Genomic DNA, 25051 nt, shown 5'->3' with positions numbered 1-25051 from the left:
CTTCCTTTAAATCCTAGTCACTTCCATTTTCTTCATTGACTTGTTCTTGGAAAATGACCCAATCAAACATAGAAAAGTAAAGAGTTAGTGGGGACTCGGTATCAGACCATAGAAAAAGATGTAACAAAGATTATAATACAGCTTTTGTACAGCTTGCAATCGCATTAAAAATGTACAACTTGACTGGCAATACTCCATGAACTTGCTATATAAAGGAGTAGCCCTTCACTGCTATATCACAAATTAGTACAAGACAAGATCTTGTGTTAGGGTTTAGGGTTAGTATTACCTGAAATTGTCTGAGTTCAAGCGGGCTGCTACATCTAGGCTCCCGAGCATGAGAAGTCCTTGGATGGCATGGCAGTGGCCATGCCTGGTCGTGGTGGCATTATGCTTGATTGCCACCACTGCCATGGCGGATGATGATAAGGATAAGCCCTATGTTTATGCTTCCCCTCCTCCACCTTACTACTACAATTCACCTCCGCCACCTTCACCTTTGCCTCCACCACCTTATTATTACAAATCTCCACCACCACCATCACCGTCGCCTCCTCCTCCGTACTACTACAAGTCCCCACCACCTCCATCACCATCTCCACCTCCACCATACTACTATAAATCGCCACCTCCACCATCTCCATCACCACCTCCGCCCTATTACTACAAATCACCGCCACCTCCGTCTCCATCACCACCACCTCCTTACTACTATAAATCTCCACCCCCACCATCCCCTTCCCCACCTCCTCCATATTACTACAAGTCTCCTCCACCCCCATCGCCGTCGCCTCCCCCTCCTTACTACTACAAATCCCCACCACCTCCATCACCATCGCCACCTCCTCCATACTACTACAAATCTCCACCTCCTCCATCCCCGTCCCCTCCCCCTCCATACTACTACAAATCTCCGCCTCCGCCGTCACCGTCACCTCCCCCTCCTTACTACTACAAATCTCCGCCTCCGCCGTCACCGTCACCTCCCCCTCCTTACTACTACAAGTCTCCTCCACCCCCATCTCCATCACCTCCCCCACCCTACTACTACAAATCACCGCCTCCACCTTCACCATCACCTCCACCTCCCTACTACTACAAATCACCACCTCCACCATCCCCATCGCCGCCGCCTCCTTACTACTATAAATCGCCACCTCCTCCATCACCATCCCCACCACCTCCCTACTACTACAAATCGCCACCTCCTCCATCGCCATCTCCACCTCCACCATACTACTACAAGTCACCGCCTCCACCATCACCATCCCCACCTCCTCCCTACTACTACAAGTCACCTCCTCCGCCATCACCATCCCCTCCTCCTCCCTACTACTATAAATCACCACCCCCACCATCACCATCACCACCTCCTCCATACTACTACAAGTCACCACCTCCACCTTCCCCATCCCCACCTCCTCCATACTACTACAAATCCCCTCCACCACCATCTCCATCCCCACCTCCTCCATACTACTACAGTTCCCCTCCACCACCATCTCCATCTCCACCTCCTCCGCACTATTAGTAGCCCCATTTCATTGGCGTAAGTATGAAATCAAACGTATTGGCGCACGGACTCCGTGTGCACATGTCTCCAACTACTCGACGATGGCGAGCAGTAATCTTAACATGCATTTCAAAACCAGCGTGTGAAAATTTACATCTTGGAATGCTTCGTAGATTCCCACTGCCCCCATCTTTTAGTGGTGGGAGACAATGTTGACATCGACCCTCGGTGTGCGGTGTGCCGTGCACAACTTCGTGCTTTAATCTATACTCAATGTCTTCATGTTTATTTCAATTTCTATCGAGTAGGTCATTTTTCTGATTTATTCTATTTCTCATGCAGTACGTAGAAAGGTCGAGAGAATAACAGAAATTTCAAAGGAGAGCTTTTGAGGCTGTCTTCCGAGAAAGCCATCAGCTATATATTTTACTCGATACGTTGGAAAAATAAAGGAATTCGATATTGCCATGCTTTACAATTTCATTCATATGTAACGTACATAAGCTATACTACAGTGAAATTTGTTATGTTGCGGGGCCACACGTTTGATTTATATTTCAGAACGTGTGTTCCTTTTCTGAATGAAAAGATCTCTCGTACTGAGGTTCTCAGTTCATCTCGATTTTGTTTATTTGTTTTGTTATTATAATAATTTTGAATTTAGCTCTATTAGTGCATATGGCACATGCAACAGGACTGGCGATGGGTTGGCCAGCCCAAGTAAAATTGATATTTTGAACAGGCAGAGTACAATAGGGCCAGCCTGACCAGTTCAAAATTCGGGCCTGAACCAGCCGCAAGCCGGCCGTTGCCAAGTCTACCTGAAACGTGTTAGCTGTGTTAGTTGTATCATTATCATGCAAGGTTGTCCTTGGATATCCGTGTACGTATCCTTTAGATTCACCATTATTTTTATGCTCTCTTTACCTGCTTTACACGACGCAACGCAACGCGCTTATGAGAAGTAGTCATAGACCTCTCTCTCAAAAGCTCTTTGGACCTCACCATGATGCATGTCTTTCAGGCCGTCCATCCTTTCTGCCAGCTATTTTAGTAGGGCATGAGCCTAAAAATGAGGCAGATCCAAAGCTGAAGTGGATCACAATAAAGGAAACATGGTGAATTGAATACCGCAGATTGAAAACTTCTTAGGCGCCACAGAAGTTTTGGATCTGGCTGGTGTACCACACACCAGCTATATGGCTAGTGTAGATACGTTTCGTGCAAAGTTGAGCGCCGACGCTGCTCGTGGTCGAGTTGTACTAGCGGTTCAAATGAGATCAAAGCTACATGGCCCCACAATGATGTATTTCTTATATCCATACCGTTCATTCATTTTTTGAGATCATTTTAGAGCATTAGGCAAAAAATGAATCATATGTAAAGCTCAAATGGTCCACACCAAAAATAACAGTAGGATAATGATTTTCACTGTTAGAAAATTGGAAGGCCCACCATAACGTTTATTTTCCATCCAATCTGTTTATAAGGTCACAAATACCTGGATGAAGAGTAAAAAAAATAAAAAATCGTATTGATCTAAAACTTCTGTGATCCCAAAAGGGTTTCAATGGTATGCATTCAATCCCCTACTGCTTTTTACAGTGTCGCCCACTTGATCTTTAGATCTGCCTTATTTTTAGGCTTAGGCCTTAAGCCGAGTTAGCAAAATGTATGGCCTGTTTGGATATAACACGTACCTCATGATGGGACCCACAGATCTTGCCGACGTCAATACACCAGCTATATAGCTGGTGTGTGGTACACCAGCCAATCCGCTTCCCTTCATCCAGGGTTATGACTTCATGAACGGGTACGGTGGCAAATAAATATTGCGGTGGGCCGCCAAGAAGTTTGGCCCTTGTGACGCATGAACAAAATATAACCTGCCCATCAGATGCGCCACCACATCTCACCCCAGGTTCCGAAAATCACGCTGATCCCTGAATCAAGTGGGCCACAGCACAAGAAATAATATCGTAGGATTAGAGAACGAGACCTCTTGATTTACGTGGGGCCCATATGGTTGCATATATGTCATCCAGACCGTTGAGCCGGGGCAAAAATCCAGCTGCTTTAAAAGGGAAGCGGATTGGCTGGTGTACCACACACCAGCTATATAGCTGCTGTGGGTACCTGTCGTGCGAGGACGAGCACTGACGCTCCTCGAGCTCGAATTGTAGAAGCTGTTCAAAGGAGATTAAAGTTACATTCCCCAAAGTGATGTATTTATTATATCTATACTGTTCATCTATTTTTAGAGTTCATTTTAGAGTATTATCTACAAAAATGAATAATATCCAACGATTATCTGGACCACACCACAAATAGCAGCGGAGATAATGATTTTCACCGTTAAAAAATTTGTAGGGCCCACCATTATGTTTATTTTCCATCCAATTTGTTCATAAGGTCACAAAGACCCGAATGAAGATGGAAAAAAAATTTCATATTGATCCAAAGCTTCTATGACCCTAAAAAGGGTTTCAATGGTAGACGTTCAATTCCCACTGGTTTTTACAGTGTGGTCCCCTTGATAGTTATATCTGTCTTATTTTTCATCTCCAGCCTTAAGACGAGCTCATCAAATGGATGGACGGTTTGGATATAACACATGCCTCATGATAATACCCATAGAACTTGCTGGCGTTAAGACAGGAGCTACATAGCTGGTGCGACGTACACCAGCCCATCCGATCCGCTTCCCTTTAAAAGATAGGTTGGTGCGGAGTCACATCAAGGATTGCCACTCACCCGACGTGACTTAAGGATGCAATGTTTCTTAAGTAATCCATTGGTCATATGTAACATAGAAGCTTGATAATTTCTAAATCGCCAGCGGTTTAAATATTCACCCCGTGTTCGTGTCTCCATGTTATTAAGTTCTTACTCGATATATTTCTGATAATATTTTACATGGCCGTCTCACGACTGTATGTTATTTTTCACTGCAGCTCTCATCAGCATACACTGCCGTAGGTAATACCTTTTTTCTTTAATCCAGTCTACTTCTCTAAAATTCTAATTAATAAAATCAGTGACCAATCTTTAATTTAATTTATTTTTCTTTATTTTTTATTGAGAAAAATAATCTAAGCTATCACCGCTAGAAAAAAAGCCATTGCCTTCAAAGCAAAAAGATCTCATTTAGAAGGATTAACTTTTCCATTTTAAAATTGCATGAACGTTATGACAATCAACGACTGAGTAGTCATATCAATCTTCACAGATCTGATCCTAATCTAACTAGTTTGATGCCTGGGTTCACAGGTGTTTAGTTTGATTTGAGTTGAACACGACTCTGATACACCTAACAACTAATCTAACCACACACGTTTAACCAAAATCAGGCTGATTGTTATATGTTTGCTCACGTGTCCAAGTTGAACAACAACACATCAATTATCCTGATTTTGGGCCCATCTTCATTAGTTTGCACTTCCAACTATATGAACGATTCAGATCAGTCGAACACGCAACCATGTGCACCTCTCATGTGATTGATAGTGAATATGAGCTCTCATTGTTGACAATGATGCCAAACTCATCAACCTTAGATGTGGCAAACATGCATGTCAACCAGAACCTCCAAAATGGAGTGCAGGAGGGTGAATATTTGTACAATCCACACATCAAATATCTTGATCATCAATTAATAGCCAACAAAATGAACAATCTAGATGTTAAAATGGACAATCTAGATATTGTTGATGTCTTAAATCTATAAGAAACAAGGTTTGTTGATGCCATTGATAGACCAATCGATGCCATAGAGAAATGGTCGATGTCATCGACAGATACTCGATGACATTAAAATTTTTCAAAAAATCATGTTTTGTCGCTGGAACGTTTTGGTGTTTTACTTGATGCCATCGAAGGTGTTAGATGCCATCAACAGATCGTCTATGCCATCGAAGTCCTATCGAAGGTGCCATTGTGTAAGTGCGGAATTTATTTCCTATTCTGATTATGATACTATATATATAGGGTGTAATCGAGATTTGGGTAGAAGGAGATGTGTTTTAGGCTTTCTAATTCGTTCTTAAGGGTTTTAAGGGCATAGCTTGGGCTTGTGGAGTAGATTTGAGACATGTTCAAATCGGTAATCTTTATCTCTTGTAATTTCTGCTTTCAAGTGCATTACTCATCTCTTTGTGCCATAGTTTTTTTTTCGAAAGAGTTTTTTTACGTAAAATCCTTGAATTGCTTGTTTGGACTTGGTTGTGCGATTGGTAGTACTTTACTTTTTTTGTTTTTCCAAAATTTCGCATTTTTTTATTTTTATTTTTTTAGGAACTATTCTTCATTTCTGATCAAAATTTACATTCGGGCCCACTAACCAAAATAACCGGGGCTTATCATGAAAAAGAAGAAGAGAGAAAAAACTGCACAAAATCATCCACCCCTCCCAACCTTAATCGAACCCAAACCCACCTTGTCTAGGAAAATCAAGCCCCTTACCTCTTGAGGGAGCTCGACTCTCCTCTCCCACCAACCGGAACTTTGAGAGCCGCTACCCAGACGAGCCATAAAATCTGCTGCCGAGTTGCCTTCCCTCATGACATATCTAAAAATAATCCGACCTCTTTGCATCAACTCCTGAATCCTATACACCCACATCTTCCATTTCCAACCAGGCCTCGCCAACCCGTTGAGCATATCTACAACCGTCCTCTCCATTCGGGCCTCTACAAATACCACCTCCACCAGCCAAACCTGGGTTACCTCTAGCAAAGCTGTCTACATTTATTTTAACTCATCCCAAAGGTGGTTTCTCCCATTTAATCACCCTGGGACTAGCATTCACCCTAACTAGAGAACCTGAACCCCACCCCCAGATTTCCTCCTTAAATCCTGCTCGGTCCCCAGCCCATCAATCCTCTTCGTCCAAATGCCAGATTTTATCTATCACCACCCTGTGATCCACCCTCATATTATCAAAGATAGAGACATTTCTTACTTTCCAAATCCCCCAAATGATGAAGCACGGGATGCGCATGAGAGCCACCGATCTCCTTCTATTAGCAGACGCAGCCGTCCACCATTGAGTTAGCCTGCCCTCAATCGATCTCACAGCCATCACATTAATTCCAAAGCTTCTGCCAACCGTCCCCCACATTTCCATAGACAGCCTGCTACCAACGAACAAGTGGGATAGCAACTCCTGCTCATGTGAGTGAGAACCGTGCAGAGTATAACACACGCACTTGGACGCAAGGTGCACGCCTTTGGTTTTAACATCCACATCCACCGGGACCGCATTTTGCATCACTCTCCAAACAAACAGGGAGACTTTAGGAGGCAAAGAAGCATGCCAAACCCATATGGACCAGGTTCTCCCCGAGTTTGGAGCTCTATTTAAACTCCAAGTAGACTTCATCGAGAATTCTCCTGAAGGCATGTAAGGCCAGAACGGCTTGTCTAGTCCCACTGACGTGCATAGCCCGGCCTGAATAACAAACTCCAACACCATCTGAGGGACGAGCAGCCATGCCATTGCTGAGACTCAAATATTGCACAATTTTTTCCATTTACATCTCGATTTTATGAACATGAATCAGCTTAATGTTCTATTTTACTCATGTATGTGTTGCAAGGTGAATTTAAGAGCTTAGATTGAAAAAGGGTGCTAAAAAGCATGGATTTGATGCTCAATAATCACCAAGGGAAGGGATAGACCATAGGAGACCGAGATTGAAGAACTCACTGCTAAAGATCCAAGAAAACCAAGTGAGAAATGAAAAGAATCGAAGATTTGAAGTGAAGAATTCTGAAATCGTTCTGAAAAAGTGTATTCTAAAGTTCTGAAGTCTATTTTGGGAAATTGCGCAGCGAAAAATCTATTTTAAACAAATTATGCAGCGAGAAGTCTATTTTGAAAAACTGCGTAAATTTGAGGCGGTTTCTAGAGTTTTTCAACTTTGTACGAAAATTGGAGTTCCCCACTTATAAATAGGGCTTCCTAGGGCATTCCTAAGCATTATTTAAGGCATCCCAAAGCAAAATTTAGGATTTTTAAAGAGTTTTTAGTTTTATTAAAGCTTTATAAGTTGTTTTTTTTTTTTTTTAGATATTTTCTATTTGCATTTTTTTCTTTCTTGTTACTTTTTATTTCTGCAATTTAATTATGTTTTTCTAAGTTTCTTCTAGCCCAAGCTAGAAGGGAAGCACATGGGTTTAATAATTCTTTAAGTTATGATGATTGATTGTTTTAATGATGAGAAGGATGATGTATACATGTTATCTATTGTTTAAGTTTTATTTTTTATCCTCTTGTGAGATTCATATGTTTCCATCATATGAGATCTACGTTGATGGATAGGCTTACCCTAGATCAATTAGATTTCCTAGATAGGAGAGGTTCTCAACCTATTATATTTTTTTGATTTTCATTATCTCATTGATATTGAATTCTTAAAATCACTGATGCTTGAGAATATATATCAATGGTGCAAATTCAAGATTTTATAATATTTTATATCACTTATTAAAATATTTAAACTGTTTTATTTTTTGATTAGGCTGACTATAGTGCTCAGATCCTAGTTGTGTTATCCAAGTCATCATAATTTTGGAACATTAACCTATGTGTGAAACTTTGAAGCTTGGGTGTTATTTTATTCAATTGAATTACAACCATTCAAAAATCCCAAAATTAAATCATCAGTTTAGTTTTTATTACTTAGTTTGTTTTCCATTTGATTTTTTTCTTCTCACAATTAATCTCCTTGTGGGATTGACCTTGTATTCACGGGATACTACTTACGAACCTCCGCACTTGGAGGAGCAACCACGCCATCGAGGGGGGGAGAGGACCTAAAGGTCTAACCGCCTGTCTCACCTGAAGGTCGTGAAGACCGCCAGGAATATCTCCCTTACTTAGGAGGTGAAGGGGTCCCAAGCCGGACTAGTTCACTCTCCAAAAATTATACCTTGTCACGCCCCAAACTCGAAAACCGGGCTCATAAAATTCCTGATCGTCAAATCTGGAGCTGACAGCCTCCATAGTACCCCATTCTTGGCTCTCGACACCCATACACCATGTTCCGTTCCTGGAATTCTACAAGGAGGATTTTAAACATGATTTTGATTCAGTATAAGCATAACTATAAGCATAACCCACGAACAATAACCATAAGAACGCCATCACCAAATCCACTATGATAAAAAACTTTGAGTACAATGCGTATGAAAGGAAAATACAAGATAATGAAAGTAACAGAAACTCCAGAAGCTCGACTGCACACTTTAGCTGCGGCGAGGCTATGACTGCGTCCTGACGTCACCTGCATGCATAAATCGTGCATAAGCTTATAAAAAGCTTAGAGGGTGGTGTAAGTGTGTGCGCAATGTGAGCGTGCTCAGAATGTAATGTCGAAGTAATGCGGAATCATGCTGATGAGTACGTAAATGCAATCAGCCATACCAAGGCTATGCGGTGCAGAACATGAATGCTATTGGACATATCTAAGCCATGCGATGCGAAATACAAGTCAAGTATGTCAATTCTCATCTACATATCAATGCAGCTCCTCACTAGAGCATTAAATATCAGTACAGTTCTCAGTTTGGATAATCACCGGGGTTTAGTACCCTTCAAATAGCACTGCCCCTTTTCCAGGCGCGCAGTTCAAGTGAGCGTAAGAAACCTCACTATCCGCCTGACCAATAGTCTGCCAATATCTATCTGGCACGTCGATAATAGACCCATTCACGAACTGGTCATACTTAACCTAACAATGCCCCCTACCCTTGGGCGAGTAAGGCCACACCCATTTCCAACCGACCATGACATAGTGGGAGACGCGGCCTCCTGGTATTTTCGGTGTCTGATCTCGCCATCTACGATGTGCCTGTGGAAGTCATAGCCCTGATGTCGCTAGGGCGTATAGTAATCATGTTACACAAATGAGAAGTGCATGATTCACACTACCAGCCATGCAACAATCCTGTGCATACCGCGCGTTCATGAAGGGCAACTTCGCCTCTTAGGGAGCCCATAAACAATCTGCCCAAAGGCATATGCTATGATTGGTCACTCCTCATATCAAGCATACATATGATGCGTATGAGCATGAATTATGGAACTATACTAAACACGTTATATGGTGATGGATTCTGTTCATAACGAAGAGGACCTATACGGCCTACACACTACAAGTATGGGCCTATTAATGGGCCCTATGAAGAGTTACAATGCGGACATTTAACCATCATTGTGCTTACAATGTGGACGTCAAACCATCATTGCTTCCAAGGCACGACCGCCAAAAACATCATTACATACATCATGGTGGAATCTCACATCGCAATGGGCTTCATATACATCACATTCGGCCCACACAAAGGCCTCACATACGTATCATTAGGCCTCATATAAATCAAATGGGCCGAATCAAATGGGCCGAATCAATGGGCCTAGTCGAATGAGCCGAGTCGAATGGGCCGAGTCAAATATGCCGAGGCGAATGAGCCGAGTTAAAGGGGCCGAGTCGAATGGGCAGAGTCAAATGGCCGATTCGAATGGGCCGATTCAAATGGGCCGAATTAATGTGCCGGATCAAATGGGCCGATTCGAATGGGCCGAATCAATTGGGCCGATCAAATTGGTCGAAACAGATGGGCCGAATCAATTGGGCCGAGTTGAATAGGCCGAGTCCAAAACATCATGCATTCATTGTAAGGGATCATTATGGTGCATAAAAAAAATGAATCATATCTAAAAGATCATATAGACCATACCACAAATGACAATGGTGACAATGATTTCCACCACTAAATTTCTAGTGGGCCCACCATAGAATTTATTTTCCATCCATACTGTTCATAAGGTCACAAGGACCATTTTCCACTATCAAATTCCAGTGGGCCCACCATAACATTTAATTTCTATCCAGTCTGTGCATAAGGTCACAAGGACCTGGATCTAGAGGGAAAACAAATATCACTCTAATCCAAAACCCTGCAACCAAAAGGAGTTTTCAATGGTGGACGTTCATCCCACTGTCTTCTGCAGTGTGCCCCACTTGATATTTTATCTGTCTTAGTTTTAGTCTCAAGCCTTGAGACAAGCTAGGCAAATGGATGGATGGCTGGATGTAGCACATCCATTAGTGGTGGGCCCTTGTTGCCACCGTCCAGATGGACGGATGGATGAAACGCATACATCTATGGTGGGTCCCACCCATCCAGTGTACTGGACGGCGTGGCAGAACCCACGTGTCACGATGGCCCCACGTCCACTCACAGGTGGACGGTAGGGATACAACACACGTATCATGGTGGGGCTGTTCCTGGCATGCCAAACCCACCATGATATTTATAATATAACATATTGTATTATATAATAATATATATTATCATAACTATATATGTATACGTGTGAGTGTGTGAGAGGGAGTGGGAGGGTCAGTGCTGTCAGTGTCTGGACGGACGGCTGATGGTGGGTCCCACATATTTGGACAGTTGTGATGCAACACATACATCATGTGGTGGGGGCCCACAGATCTAGCTGACAGTCCAGCAGCTACATGCTGCTGGACGTCAAACTGATAGACGATTCAGATTCAATGTACACATGAGCTGGGTCCATACGTGTGGGACCCACCAGAATATCAAGTTGATATTCATTTTTTTTGTTAGCTTGATAGTATACACGTACATCAGTACACACACTTCATATTAGCCACCTCCATTAGGGATTGATACCAAGACCTCAACTGTCGAAACGAGGGACCCACAGTTCTTAGCTGATGTGAGGTATACTATCCAATCCTCTCCCATCGTCTATGGATTGGACGGTGTAGATATAACACATAAGATCAAGGTGGGGTCCATTAGGGTGGGCCACATAGCTTCATCATCGTCCCAAGAAAATGAAAGAGAGAGAGTGAGAGAAAGAGAGAGACGACGATGAAGAGGAGGGACCCCGCCACTATGGGCTCTCCATTTCTTACATTGCATACTTTAAACGGGTCCCACCACATGTGGCCCCAAAAAAAAAGAAATTTAATAGTGGATCACCCACCTATCACACTCCTCCTTGATCCCTTGGACTCCTATGCTCCTTGCTTTCACTTTTGATGGAGGTTGATAGTGATTGGAAGGTTGAGATGGGAGATGAGAAGGTGGGCCACACTTAGTATTTGGGAGAGAGCTTGGATGTTGGAGCTCTCATGGAATTGGAGAGTAAAGATAGAAATGAGAGAGAGAGAGAGAGAGAGAGAGAGAGAGAGAGAGAGATAGAAATAATTGATGAAAGGGATGGATGGAGTGGTTGTTGTAAGGAAAGGAGATGGAGAGGTAAGGTTTAGTTTGAAATTTGGAAAAAAGAGGGATGGATAGGGAGAGAGAGAGAGAGAGAGATGACTTGTGGGAAAAGAGGGGATGGGTGTTGGTACTTGAGGTATGGAGTGTACTTGACTTGATTGATTGATTAAGTGATGAGACATGTTGTAGAGATTCCCTCGAAATTCGCAACGTGCGACATTTTTCTTGAAATGAATGCCGGCCCACAACTCTTGGCCCGGGTATCGGATCGGTGCACGAGTCGTAGCGTTAGAATCGTGGTGATGGCGCGGTCGCTAGGGTATAAGTTTCAGGTCGAGCCCACGTCGGTATGCAGGACTTGGCTTAGGATCGCGTGCAAATATCGGATACAGGTCGAGGGTTGCCAAAATTCGATGGAGAGGACCTCGGAAGCTTACAGAACAGTACAGACTATGATACGGGCCTTACAACTCTCCCCTCAAAATAAAAATTTTATCCTCAAAATTTACACAATCAACACAATTAGACATAACTCATAAGGAAAGAGGAAACATATCATCATCATATAAAATCGGAGACAACATACAAGATACAACATATAATCAATCATCAAAGAGATGGGGATAGCGCTCTCGAATCTTGGCCTCGCACTCCTAAGACGCCTCATCAACAGAATGGTGACCCCACTAAACCTTCACCAAGGGAATGACCTTGGTCCGGAGGACCTACTTCTTCTGATCAAGGATACGAACTAGTTGCTCAATGTAAGAAGCGTCCTTATGAACCTTCAATGGTTGCCAATCAATAATAGGAACGATGTCTGACCCACACCTCCTTAGCATAGAGATATGAAAAACGTTGTGGACGCTAGACAACTGAGATGGCAAGGCAAGTCGATAGGCCACTACTTCAATGCACCCAGTGATCTCAAAAGGTGCTATGAATCTCAGGACAAGCTTGCCCTTCGCTCCAAATCGAACTACGCTCTTCATGGGTGAGACCTTGAGATACACATGGTCCCCTACATAAACTTCAATGACGACGCCGACAATCAGCAAAACTCTTCTGTCGGCTCTGAGCTGTGTGCATTCTCTGCCTGATGATATCGATAATCTCTGACGTCTACTACACAAGCTTGGGACCTAGGAGACCCCTCTCTAACCTCGGTCCAACAAATCGAAGATAACTGTTGTTGTATGCGAACTCAGGTAATCGCAGATGCTCATCCCAATTACCCCCATGATATCGTTTAATGGCCTGATTTAATCGTATTTGTGATGCAGAGTGTATTTACGAGCATGGGCTGGAAAGGATGTTAAAAGCATGGATTTAACAGTCTGAAGTCACCAAGGTAAGCGAAGGACCCTAGGAGACCAAGATCGACAGATTTGCACGCCAGGGATCCAAGAAAATCGAGGAATTGAAGCTCAAGTGGCCTGAAAAGTGTCCAGAATGCAAGATCATAAGGTTCCCACCATCCGATCAGTTCGAAACTCCTTACGTGGCCTGAGGACCATAAATGAACCGTACACGTAAAATTTCAGCTCCTGGATCACTGTGGAAGTGGTCTAATGGACAGATCAGCCCCTTTAAATCGTTATGTGGGACCCGCCTGATATCTGGATATGTTTCAAAGTTGGTCTAGACGGTCTAAATGAGATGGAAAAATGGATGAATGGATTGGATTTTACTTATATATCAAGGTGGGGCCCATTTTATGCGAGCAGTGTACAGAGGAAGGATGCACTCGTCGTACATTGAGCAGACGGAGTCGGTCAGCTCGCGCTGACCCGACGTCCGTGTTTTAAGAGGAAACAGGGACCCCGATTCACGGCAGGGCGTTGCAAGTGGGCCAATATCAGCAGGTGTTTTTTATGATCCACACCGTTCAACGTGATCAGGAGGTCAAACCGACCGCACACTGATCTACGGTCTGATTTTCCAAAAGCAGTGCATGTACAGGGAGTCCAAACGCCGGTCGGATGGATGAAGAACAGAGTCAGTGGGCCGCAATAGTGGAAGTAAAAATCGTCCCTGTCTGCACCAAAATTCGACTGCAAGGCCAATGAACGGACCTGATTTACAAAACCAATATCACAAGTGGGTCACGCAGAGATCAGCGTTACCCCTGTTTCCGCGTCCGGCCGCTGGCCGATTTCTGCGATCATTGTACAGCCATGATGATGATCGTGTGAACGATCTGGATCGTCCATCGGGTAGACCATCCCAAAATGTCCCAGGGGACGTTGTTCTCTTAAAAAAAAAGAAAAGGATTTAGCGTACGCAGCACGCGGAAGTCCTTTCGCATACTGATTCGCAGCGACTGCTCCCTGCTGCGTAAACTGACGCAAAACCAACTCCAACTCGATCACGGACTGCCAGGAAAGGATATTAAGGAAGGCAGCAGAGGCTTGAACGGGTGGAGTTTTTCGAGGGCAGCGTCGGATTAAAAGAGAAGAAACGGGAGGAAGGGGAGTGTTTTCCAGGGGGTGCTCGAATTCGGTTTTGAACGAGAGAGAGAAGCACGGTCTGGGGGCTGCTGTTGTGCACGATTGGAGCAGGAGCAAGGAAGAAAGAAAGAGGAGAAGACGTGGAGGTGACTTGGGCTACTGGAAAGTGCAAACACTAAGGGTTTTTTTTTCTCTTTCCTTTTTCTTTGTGTTCCATTTTTTTTTCTTTTCACTTGTATTAATTTCAGGCCATCCATGTGTGGCTAATCCTCTTAGCTAGGGCTAAGAGGTGAAGCCTGTAGCGAGATGGGAGAGTCTAATTCTATGCACTTAATTTAAATTTCTGAACTGAGTTTAAGTTGATTATTCAAGGAATAGTTTTCTTAGTTTTTAATGGTCTGTTGTGATTGAAATTACAATGGGTTTACAATGGCTTTGAATATTTCTTCCCCTTTTCATGTTTATGGAGTCAGGAAGCCCTGTTGTTCATCATTGCTCCATGGGCATGGTAGGATGACAGTACTTTTCCTGATCCTCATACATTGTTGATTGGTTGGTAATTAGTTTAATCCTGTTGTTTGCTTTGTCTCCTGGGCATGGTTAGATGATGGAATCCATTCTAATTCATATACCTCTCATCTCTTGAAAACCAGATCAAGTAAGTTCAGTTTGATTTCCATAATTCCTGATGCAGGCAAAAGATCTCCCTGATCCCTACAAGTGGATCCTCTGAATCCCTAGTTTCCCTTCTCTGAATTCCTTAAGTTTTAGATAATTATTCCACAATTATTCCTTAAATTTACATTTGATTTTGATTACATCTTAGGCTAGTTCTATTTCTACCTAGTTTCAGGAAACGTACAAGTTTCAGTCCCTGTGGATTCGACCTCGGTCTTACCGAGTTTATTACTACATCACAACCCTATACTTGGGGAGTGAACAAGTTTTTGGCGCCGTTGCCGGGGACTGACGGTTACTGAAATTAATTAGTTTTAGAATTAAGTTAGGATTAAGATTTTACTAACTTTAGGCTAAAAGTTTTTATTTTATTTTATTCAAAACTAACTTGTTTCCTGTTTTATAGGATCCTGACATAAGTCCATAAATTGGTAATTCCTTCCTAACCTCTTTACTTTTTCTACCTTTTAGAATTAGGGTTTAAATTTTGAAAATTTTAATTCTAGTATTTTTTCTATTTTTAGGAAGCAGTTTAATTTTAGAAACTAGGTTAGTTATTTCCCTTTCTAGAAAAATCCTCTAATTTTAGAAACTTTTCTCTTTTGATTTTCACTTTCTATTTTTAACTCTTTTTAAATCTAATTTGTTTCCTCATTTATTTTTAGAATTTTTGTTTAGAAACTAACCTTCCTATTTTGTAGGCCTTTAAAATAGAAATTTCTAATTCGGTAAGCTCCTTCTCTACTTCCTATTTTTCAGTTCTCTTTTAGTAATTTACTTTCTAGTTTAGGACTTTCCTAATTTATTTTAGTAGTTTCCACTTTCTTTTAGAAATCAGTTTGCTGTTATCTTTCTTTTAAAGGATTGTTTTTCTCCTTTTTAGAATCTAACTTATTTTTGTTTTATTTTGCAGGTCCTTAACTTAGGAGCTTCAATTTGGTAATTCCTTTCCAACTCTTATTCTCTTTCTTTTTAGATTTTCTTTTCCTTTCTTAGGATTAGACTTTGAATTTGATTGAGGGCTGCGAGTGTTTCATGCCCAAGTGGGCCCGTGACAACACTCGACGTCTCTTGACTGAAGGAGGATTGGTTGAGGGGTTGACTATCCATCGCAGGACTAGACACCACTCGAAATCCCCTGAGTTAATTGAAGTTATGGCTGAAGACCAACCTCCTCTACTTCCACCCAGGGTGGAGGATACCCAAGATGAAAATGAGGTGCAACAGGCACCCCCGCCTCGTACTTTACGAGATTATCTACAACCGGCGGGAGTGAGTATGCCCTCATGCATGATTTTTTCTGAAAACACAGGACAAATGGACATCAAGCCAGGAGTTATCCAACTCCTTCCCAAATTCCATGGACTTGAATCAGAAAGTCCATATTTACATTTAAAAGAGTTCGATGAGATTATAGCTACATTATATTTTCCTAATGTATCTGAGGATACAATCAGGCTGAAACTCTTTCCTTTTTCCTTAAAAGAGAAAGCTAAGACGTGGTTACATTCACTGCGTCCTAGATCCATTGGCACATGGAACGACATGCAGAGGGAATTCATAAAAAAATTCTTCCCACATCATAAAACGATTACCCTCAGAAAAGCAATCATGAACTTTGCCCAAAAGGAAGATGAAACATTCTTCCAATGTTGGGAAAGGTTCAAAGATTTGGTCAGTTCATGCCCACAACACGGATTTGAAACGTGGCGCATTACAAATTTTTTCTATGATGGATTGACATCTTCCATGCGCCAAATGGTCGAGACAATGTGTAATGGAGAGTTCATCAACAAAGATGTTGACGAGGTATGGGATTACCTCGATAGTCTCGCTGAAAAGACAAATCATGGGACTATTACCCAATGGCGAACACCACGTCTAGGCCGACTCAATTAAAGGAGAAAGGTGGATTATATCTCTTGAAAGAAGAGGATGATCTCAAGTGTAAAGTGACTACGCTCATAAGGAAAGTTGAGGCCATGGAAGGAAAGAAGGATAAGGTCAATGAAATTGTTTGCGGCATCTGTGATTGCAACATTCACACAACTGAAAACTGTCCTACAATACCTGCCTTTCGAGGAGTGTTGAATGAACAAGCCAATGCCGTAAATAATTATCAAAGACCTTTTACTGGACCTAACTCCAATACATACAACCCTGGCTGGAAAAATCATCCAAACTTTAGTTGGAGGAATGGACAAACGGCTACCCCTCCAGGTTTCTTCAATCAAAATCCAAATCAAGTGAAACCTCAAGAGGAACCGGTTCAAAATCCCATATAAGAGCTGGCTCAGGCAATGCGGGGAATTACAGATTTTATGCAAAAGATAGATTCTCGTATGACGGTTATAGAAAAGGGGATGCTTCCTGCACAACCTCTCCCCAATCCTAAACCGCAGTACGAGAATAATGATCCCAGCTCTTCAAATCAGATGGGGCATGCTAAATCCATCACCACTCTTAGGAGTGGGAAGATCATTGATAAAACTCTTCCGGTTAGGCCCGAAAAGCCTCAAGAACCAAAAGAGGACAACAATGATGGATCCAGTGATGCCCCACAAAAAGTAGAACCGGAACTTCTAGAGAAGCCAGTTGCTCCATTCCCCCAACGGTTGGTTTCACCAAAACCTCTCTCTAACTCTTAGGATATCCTAGAGGTGTTGAAACAGGTGAAAGTCAACATTCCTCTACTTGATGTCGTTAAACAGATACCTTCATATGCCAAATTCCTGAAAGACTTATGCACGACCAAAAGACGGAAAATTATTCAAAAGAAAATCTTCTTGACTGAGAAAGTGAGTGCCATCCTGAAGCAAGACGTGCCACAGAAATTCAAGGATCCCGGTAGCCCAACCATATCATGTGTAATCGGGAACCATCGAATTGATCACGCACTTCTTGACTTAGGAGCGAGCGTCAATCTGATTCCCTACTCGGTATACAAACAGTTAGGTTTGGGTGAATTAAAACCCACCCTAACCACACTACAACTTGCTGATCGCTCTGTTCGTGTACCAAGAGGGATAATTGAGGATGTGTTAGTCCGTGTCGATAGATTTTACTACCCTGTAGACTTTATCATCCTGGATACCGAACCCATCAATAACATAAGCACTCGATTCCCGTCATTCTTGGTCGCCCATTCCTTGCCACGTCAAATGCAATTATCAATTGCGGGAATGGTGTCATGACTATGACTTTTTGAAATTTGACATTGGAGTCAAACATTTTTTCAATAACGGCAGCAACTCAGAGGATGATGACGATTTCCACGACATTAACATGATTGACTCTTTCGTGGAAGATACGACACCGCTGACCTTATCCTCCGACCATCTGGAGACGTGCCTGGCCCACTCCCATGATTTTGATGATGACATGATTAGGGAGACGTGTGCCTTGCTTGATACTGCACCGGTACTTGAAGTTAACCGGTGGAGGCCACAATTTAAAGAATTACCACAAACCGATGTAGTGTCTCTACCGTCTAACCTCAAGCCGCCGAAGCTTGACCTAAAACCTTTGCCCTCTGATTTAAAATATGCCTATTTAGGTCAAGATGAGACATACCCGGTGGTGATCTCTGCCCACCTGGAGAAAGAACAGGAGAGTATGTTTATATCTACTCTCATTAAGCATAAAGGAGCCCTGGGATGGACGATAGCGGACCTCAAGGGAATCGATCCCTCGATTTGTACTCACCGCATATATCTTGAGGATAATGCAAAAACCGCTCGGTAACCACAACGTAGACTAAATCCAAATATGAAGGAAGTGGTTAAGGCCGAGGTTCTTAAACTATTGGATGTGGGTATTATATACCCTATATCTGATAGTCAATGGGTGAGTCCAACTCAAGTGGTTCCTAAGAAGTCCGGAATCACCATCGTAGCCAATGCTAATAATGAACTCGTGCCAACTAGAGTCACTACTGGTTGGAGAATGTGCATTGACTACAGGAAGTTGAATACCGTCACGAGGAAAGACCACTTTCCTTTACCATTCATTGATCAGATCCTGGAAAGGTTAGCTGGTCATTCCTATTACAGTTTCCTTGACGGGTATTCGGGCTACAACCAGATAGAGATAGCCCCTGAAGACCAGGAAAAGACTACATTTACATGTCCTTACGGCACCTTTGCCTATCGAAGGATGCCATTCGGACTATGTAATGCCCCTGCCACCTTTCAGCGATGTATGCTTAGTATCTTTTCTGATATGGTGGGGCAATATCTAGAGGTCTTCATGGACGATTTCTCTGTTTACGGTCCATCTTTCAGCAAGTGCTTGGAAAGTCTTAAATGTGTGCTGAAAAGATGTGAAGAAAAGAACTTGGTACTTAATTGGGAGAAGTGTCATTTCATGGTTCAGAAGGGAATTGTCCTTGGGCATATCATCTCGTCCAAAGGAATCGAGGTAGATAAGGCAAAAATCGATCTTATCTCTAACCTACCTCCACCCAAGAACATCAGAGACGTGCGATCCTTCTTAGGACACGCAGGATTTTACAGGCGATTCATAAAGGACTTTAGTCTCCTCTCTCGTCCTTTATGTAATCTTCTTCAAAAGGATGCTCCATACGAGTGGACTGAGCAATGCCAGGAAGCTTTCACCAAGCTTAAGGGCACGTTAACCACTGCACCTATCATGCAGCCACCCGACTGGAGCCTTCCTTTTGAGCTTATGTGCGACGCTTCTGATTATGCTCTTGGAGCGGTCCTAGGCCAGAGAAAAGATAAGAAGCCCTACGTCATTCATTATGCGAGTAGGACTCTAAATCCTGCCCAGGTGAACTACTCGACTACGGAAAAGGAACTCTTAGCCGTAGTGTTTGCCTTGGACAAATTTAGGTCCTACTTGATCGGATCCAAGATCATTATCTACACAGATCATGCGGCACTTAAGTATCTTCTTTCTAAGAATGATTCTAAGCCCCGTTTGATACGATGGATCCTTCTACTCCAAGAATTTGATTTGGAAATTAAAGATAAAAAGGGAGTAGAGAACGTAGTGGCCGATCACATTTCTCGCCTTAATACCTCGATTCCTTGAGGCGACACATATCAATGATATGTTCCCCGATGAACAATTGTTTAGAGTCTCCCATTCACCTTGGTTCGCTAATATTGCTAATTATCTTGCTACAGTGCCATACCGACATATAGGACTACGCAAGATAAGAAGAAATTCTTCACCGAGGTGCGCACCTTTTCCTGGGATGATCCTTATTTATTTAAATATTGCCCACCAAATCTTAAGGAGATGTGTACTGAACAATGAACATCCGAGTGTCATCTCCTTCTGTCACTCGAGAGGCCTGTGGTGGTCACTTTTCTGCTAAAAAGACCACGACCAAGATTCTGCAGTGTGGCTTTTACTGGCCCACTATGTTTAGGGACACTCATGAGTTTTGCAAAGCTTGTGAGCGTTGTCAGAAATTGGGAGCATTGTCCCGTCGAAATATGATGCCTTTGAATCCCATCCTTATCATTGAAGCATTTGATTGCTGGGGCATCGATTTCATGGGACCATTCCCCCAATCGTTTGGGAATCTGTATATTTTGCTCGCCGTGGATTATGTCACTAAATGGGTTGAAGCGATTCCGTGTCGAAAGAATGACCATCGCACGGTCATTAAATTCCTAAAAGAAAACATCCTTTCTCGATTCGGAACGCCTCGAGCCATCATTAGTGATGGGGGCTCACACTTTTGCAATAAACCATTTGAGAGCTTAATGAAGAAATACGGTATCTCTCATAAGGTGAGCACCCCATACCATCAACTGCCCTGTGGTCAAGCGGAGATTTCCAATAGGGAGATTTAACTCATTTTGGAGAATACGGTTAACCCGGATCGTAAGGATTGGTCAAGCCGTTTGACCGATTCCTTATGGGCATACCGTACTGCCTTTAAAACCCCTATTGGAATGTCTCCCTTTAGACTTGTCTATGGGAAAGCTTGTCACTTACCTGTGGAGCTGGAACATAAAGCATACTGGGCGATCAAAAATCTTAATTTCAATCTGGACAACGCTGGCTCGCTACGCAAACTTCAATTGAATGAACTTGAAGAAATCCGGAATGATGCGTATGATAATTCAAGAATTTACAAAGACAAGATGAAAGCATTTCATGACCAACATATTTTGCAAAAATCATTCACGCCTGGTCAGAAGGTCCTTTTGTACAATTCTCGATTACATCTCTTTCCGGGTAAGCTTCGATCTTGTTGGACCGGCCCTTACATTATTGTCACTGTTTTTCCATATGGGGCCGTTGAGATAAGAGATCCCGACAATGGCAAGGAGTTTAAAGTCAATGGACATCGATTGAAACCATTTGTCGAGAAATTTGATTCAGAGGACATGTCCATGCCTCTGACTGATCCTGTTTACTAGGATTGATCTCCTAGTCTGATGGAGGTATAGGTAGGTTTCCTGTTTTCTTAGGATTAGGGTAGTTGCTTTATTTGTCTGGCTGAAGACAGTAAACTTAGCGCTCCTGGGAGGCAACCCAGCTCTTCATTTCATTTCATTTTTATCATTAGTTAGTTCAATGTTTGTGGGTAACATTGCTGCAAACCCTCACGAGACTACAACTCGTCCACTAGGGGTAACCTAGGGGATTAAAGGCTTGTTGGATATGCTAAATGCAATCGAGAGTACCTGCAAAAGTGGTGTAGGTAGGATTTCATTTTTTTGTTATTTTTGTTGGTTTCTCTCTTGTGCTGACCCGCTCTTACGTAGATATCTTTGGAAAGCCTCTTGATTCTTTCGTCCAGGTACTATCTTTCCATCACTCCTATTTTTCCGTTGTCTCATGTGCATTAAATGTCTATTGCTATTTACATTGAGGACAATGTAGATTTTTGGTTGGGGGTGGGAGATTAGGTTTCCTAATTAGTGTTTTCTTGGTCTTGAGCAAAAGTTGTGAAAATTTTTAATTTTTCAGGATTTCTAATGAAGTCGAAGTGATTTTGATGGCCATCTTTGATTTAGAATTACAAGATAAGTGAATGTTGGTGATTTACTACTCTTGGATTCAGTTGCTCGTTAGATTTCACAATTAAGTTTGAATTATTAATCCATGATTAGAAGTTGTAAACATTGATTGAGTCATGATTTCACATGTCACATCTCACTTACACATTAAGATTTCAGTTTGAAACTGAAGGGTTAATTTGGTAATCACTGAGCATGACAAAAAACCAGCCTAAAAGATTTGGCCATCAGGGTATAAAAAAGAATTACACCATAAGTTTGCTCCCTATAGGTGTAGATTTAATTCCCCATGAATGATATGTGAAAAAGTTGGGTGTACAGTCTTTACCTTAGGGTTGCTCCCTATAGGTGAGGATCTGATCCCTCTTCTTGGCGTTACTTCTAATGAAAAAATCAAAAAAATTAAAAGAATAAAAAGATAATGTGTAAGCCAAGTTGAGTTATCGTGATTTCTCTTAGTTGTTACCAATGATATCCTTAAATATCGAGGTGAATCTTAATATTGACAAGTCGAGATTAGACTATACATTCATAGATCTCAATGGTTAGATTTTTTCTAATTAATGGAATAATACTTTGAACTTGATTATGAAGTTTACCGTGTGCTGGAGTCTAGGAGAAAGTAATATCCAACAGTCATGAATTTAAAAGTTCTCATATCTGGATTACTCTGCAAAAATCACTCGAGTTTATAAATTGTTCTGTAATTCTCAACTTATTTTTCGCATATTTTGCTCGGGACTAGCAAAATGCTGGTTGGGGGTTGTGTTGAGGGTCAAATATTGCATATCAGACCCATTTATTGCATGGATTTACAAGCATGATACCGTTTAATAGCCTGATTTAATTGTATTTGTGATGCAGAGTGTATTTACGAGCATGGGCTGGAAAGGATGTTAAAAGCATGGATTTAACAGTCTGAAGTCACCAAGGCAAGCGAAGGACCCTAGGAAACCAAGATCGATAGATTTGCATGCCAGGGATCCAAGAAAATTAAGGAATTGAAACTCAAGTGGCCTGAAAAGTGTCCAGAATACAAGATCATAGGGTTCCCACCATCCGATCAGTTCGAAACTCCATACGTGGCCTGGGGACCATAAATGAACCGTACACGTAAAATTTCAGCTCCTGGATCACTGTGGAAGTGGTCCAATGGACAGATCAGCCCCTTTAAATCGTTATGTGGGACCCGCCTGATATCTGGATATGTTTCAAAGTTGGTCTAGACGGTCTAAATGAGATGGCAAAATGGATGGATGGATTGGATTTTACTTATACATCAAGGTGGGGCCCATTTTATGCGAGCAGTGTACAGAGGAAGGATGCACTCGCCGTACATCGAGCAGACGGAGTCAGTCAGCTGGCGCTGACCCGACGTCCGTGTTTTAAGAGGAAACAGGGACCCCGATTCGCGGCAGGGCGTTGCAAGTGGGCCAATATCAGCATGTGTTTTTATGATCCACACCGTTCAACGTGATCAGGAGGTCAAACCGACCGCACACTGATCTACGGTCCGATTTTCCAAAAGCAGTGCTTGTACAGGGAGTCCAAACGCCGATCGGATGGATGAAGAACAGAGTCAGTGGGCCGCAATAGTGGAAGTAAAAATCGTCCCTGTCTGCACCAAAATTCGACTACAAGGCCAATGAACGGACCTGATTTACAAAAATAATATCACAAGTGGGTCACGAAGAGATCAGCGCTACCCCTGTTTCCGCGTCCGGCCGCTGGCCGATTTCTGCGATCATTGTACAGCTGTGATGATGATCGTGTGAAATGGACGGTCCCAAAATGTCCCAGGGACGTTGTTCTCTAAAAAAAAAAAAAAAAAAAAGAAAAAGATTTAACGTAGGCAGCACGCGGAAGTCCTTTCGCATACTGATTCGCAGCAACTGCTCCCTGCTGCGTAAACTGACGCGAAACCAACTCCAATTCGATCACGGACTGTCAGGAAAGGATATTAAGGAAGGAGCAGAGGCTTGAACGGGTGGAGTTTTTCGAGGGCAGCGTCGGATTAAAAGAGAAGAAACGGGAGGAAGGGGAGCTACGGTTTGGGCGTTCAAGGAAGAGAAATCGAGAGAGAGCAGGGTGTGATCGGTCTTGGATTTTTCGTGAGGGGCAGGGACGTGGAGAGCTGAAGTCTGGTTTCCATCGGCTGCTGAACGTGGAGTGCACGGCTGGTCTTTGGTTGAAAGGAAGGGCTGCATGTCAGGAAGAGCTGAAGTTCGGTTATGGGCTGCTGCTGCACGTTTCTTTTCACTTGTATTAATTTCGGCCATCCATGTGTGGCTAATCCTCTTAGCTAAGGCTAAGAGGTGAAGCCTGTAGCGAGATGGGAGAGTCTAATTCTATGCACTTAATTTAAATTTCTGAACTGAGTTTAAGTTGATTATTCAAGGAATAGTTTTCTTAGTTTTTAATGGTCTGTTGTGATTGAAATTACAATGGGTTTGCAATGGCTTTGAATATTTCTTCCCCTTTTCATGTTTATGGAGTCAGGAAGCCCTGTTGTTCATCATTGCTCCATGGGCATGGTAGGATGACAGTACTTTTCCTGATCCTCATACATTGTTGATTGGTTGGTAATTAGTTTAATCCTGTTGTTTGCTTTGTCTCCTGGGCATGGTTAGATGATGGAATCCATTCTAATTCATATACCTCTCATCTCTTGAAAACCAGATCAAGTAAGTTCAGTTTGATTTCCATAATTCCTGATGCAGGCAAAAGATCTCCCTGATCCCTACAAGTGGATCCTCTGAATCCCTAGTTTCCCTTCTCTGAATTCCTTAAGCTTTAGATAATTATTCCATAATTATTCCTTAAATTTACATTTGATTTTGATTACATCTTAGGCTAGTTCTATTTCTACCTAGTTTCAGGAAACGTACAGGTATCAGTCCTCGTGGATTCGACCTCGGTCTTACCGAGTTTATTACTACATCACAACCCTATACTTGGGGAGTGAACACCTCACTCAATTTCTAGCCTAACCTCGGTCCAACAAATCGAAGATAACTGTTGTTGTATGCGAACTCAGGTAATCGCAGATGCTCATCCCAATTACCCCCAAAATCAATTGCACAGGCCCGAAGCATATCCTTAAGGATTTAATTGACCCTCTCGGTCTGGCCATCTGT

At 42.5% G+C, this 25051-nt stretch overlaps 1 protein-coding gene and 1 non-coding gene across 2 annotated transcripts; one reads left to right on the top strand and one right to left on the bottom strand.

Annotated features, from left to right (window-relative positions):
* The first annotated feature begins 219 nt into the window (after positions 1 to 219).
* On the top strand, positions 220 to 2132 carry LOC131221090 (extensin-2-like). The gene is made up of 2 exons (XM_058216203.1): positions 220 to 1549; positions 1856 to 2132. Exon 1 carries the CDS (start codon positions 338 to 340, stop codon positions 1529 to 1531), a length of 1194 nt encoding a protein of 397 aa, XP_058072186.1. The 5' UTR covers positions 220 to 337; the 3' UTR covers positions 1532 to 1549; positions 1856 to 2132.
* Positions 2133 to 16503: 14371 nt separating this feature from the next.
* Positions 16504 to 16610, bottom strand: LOC131221814 (small nucleolar RNA R71). The gene has a single exon (XR_009159603.1). It is a non-coding gene; the product is annotated as a small nucleolar RNA R71 (small nucleolar RNA).
* Between the last annotated feature and the right edge of the window lie 8441 nt (positions 16611 to 25051).

Source organism: Magnolia sinica, chromosome 1 (assembly GCF_029962835.1).
Source record: "Magnolia sinica isolate HGM2019 chromosome 1, MsV1, whole genome shotgun sequence".
Classification (NCBI taxonomy): domain Eukaryota; kingdom Viridiplantae; phylum Streptophyta; class Magnoliopsida; order Magnoliales; family Magnoliaceae; genus Magnolia; species Magnolia sinica.
Note: the sequence above shows the minus strand (reverse complement) of the source record. Positions and strands in the feature narration are given on the sequence as shown.

Excerpts from the sequence above, each read along its gene's own strand:
- LOC131221090 (XM_058216203.1), top strand. The coding sequence starts at position 338 with ATGAGAAGTCCTTGGATGGCATGGCAGTGGCCATGCCTGGTCGTGGTG.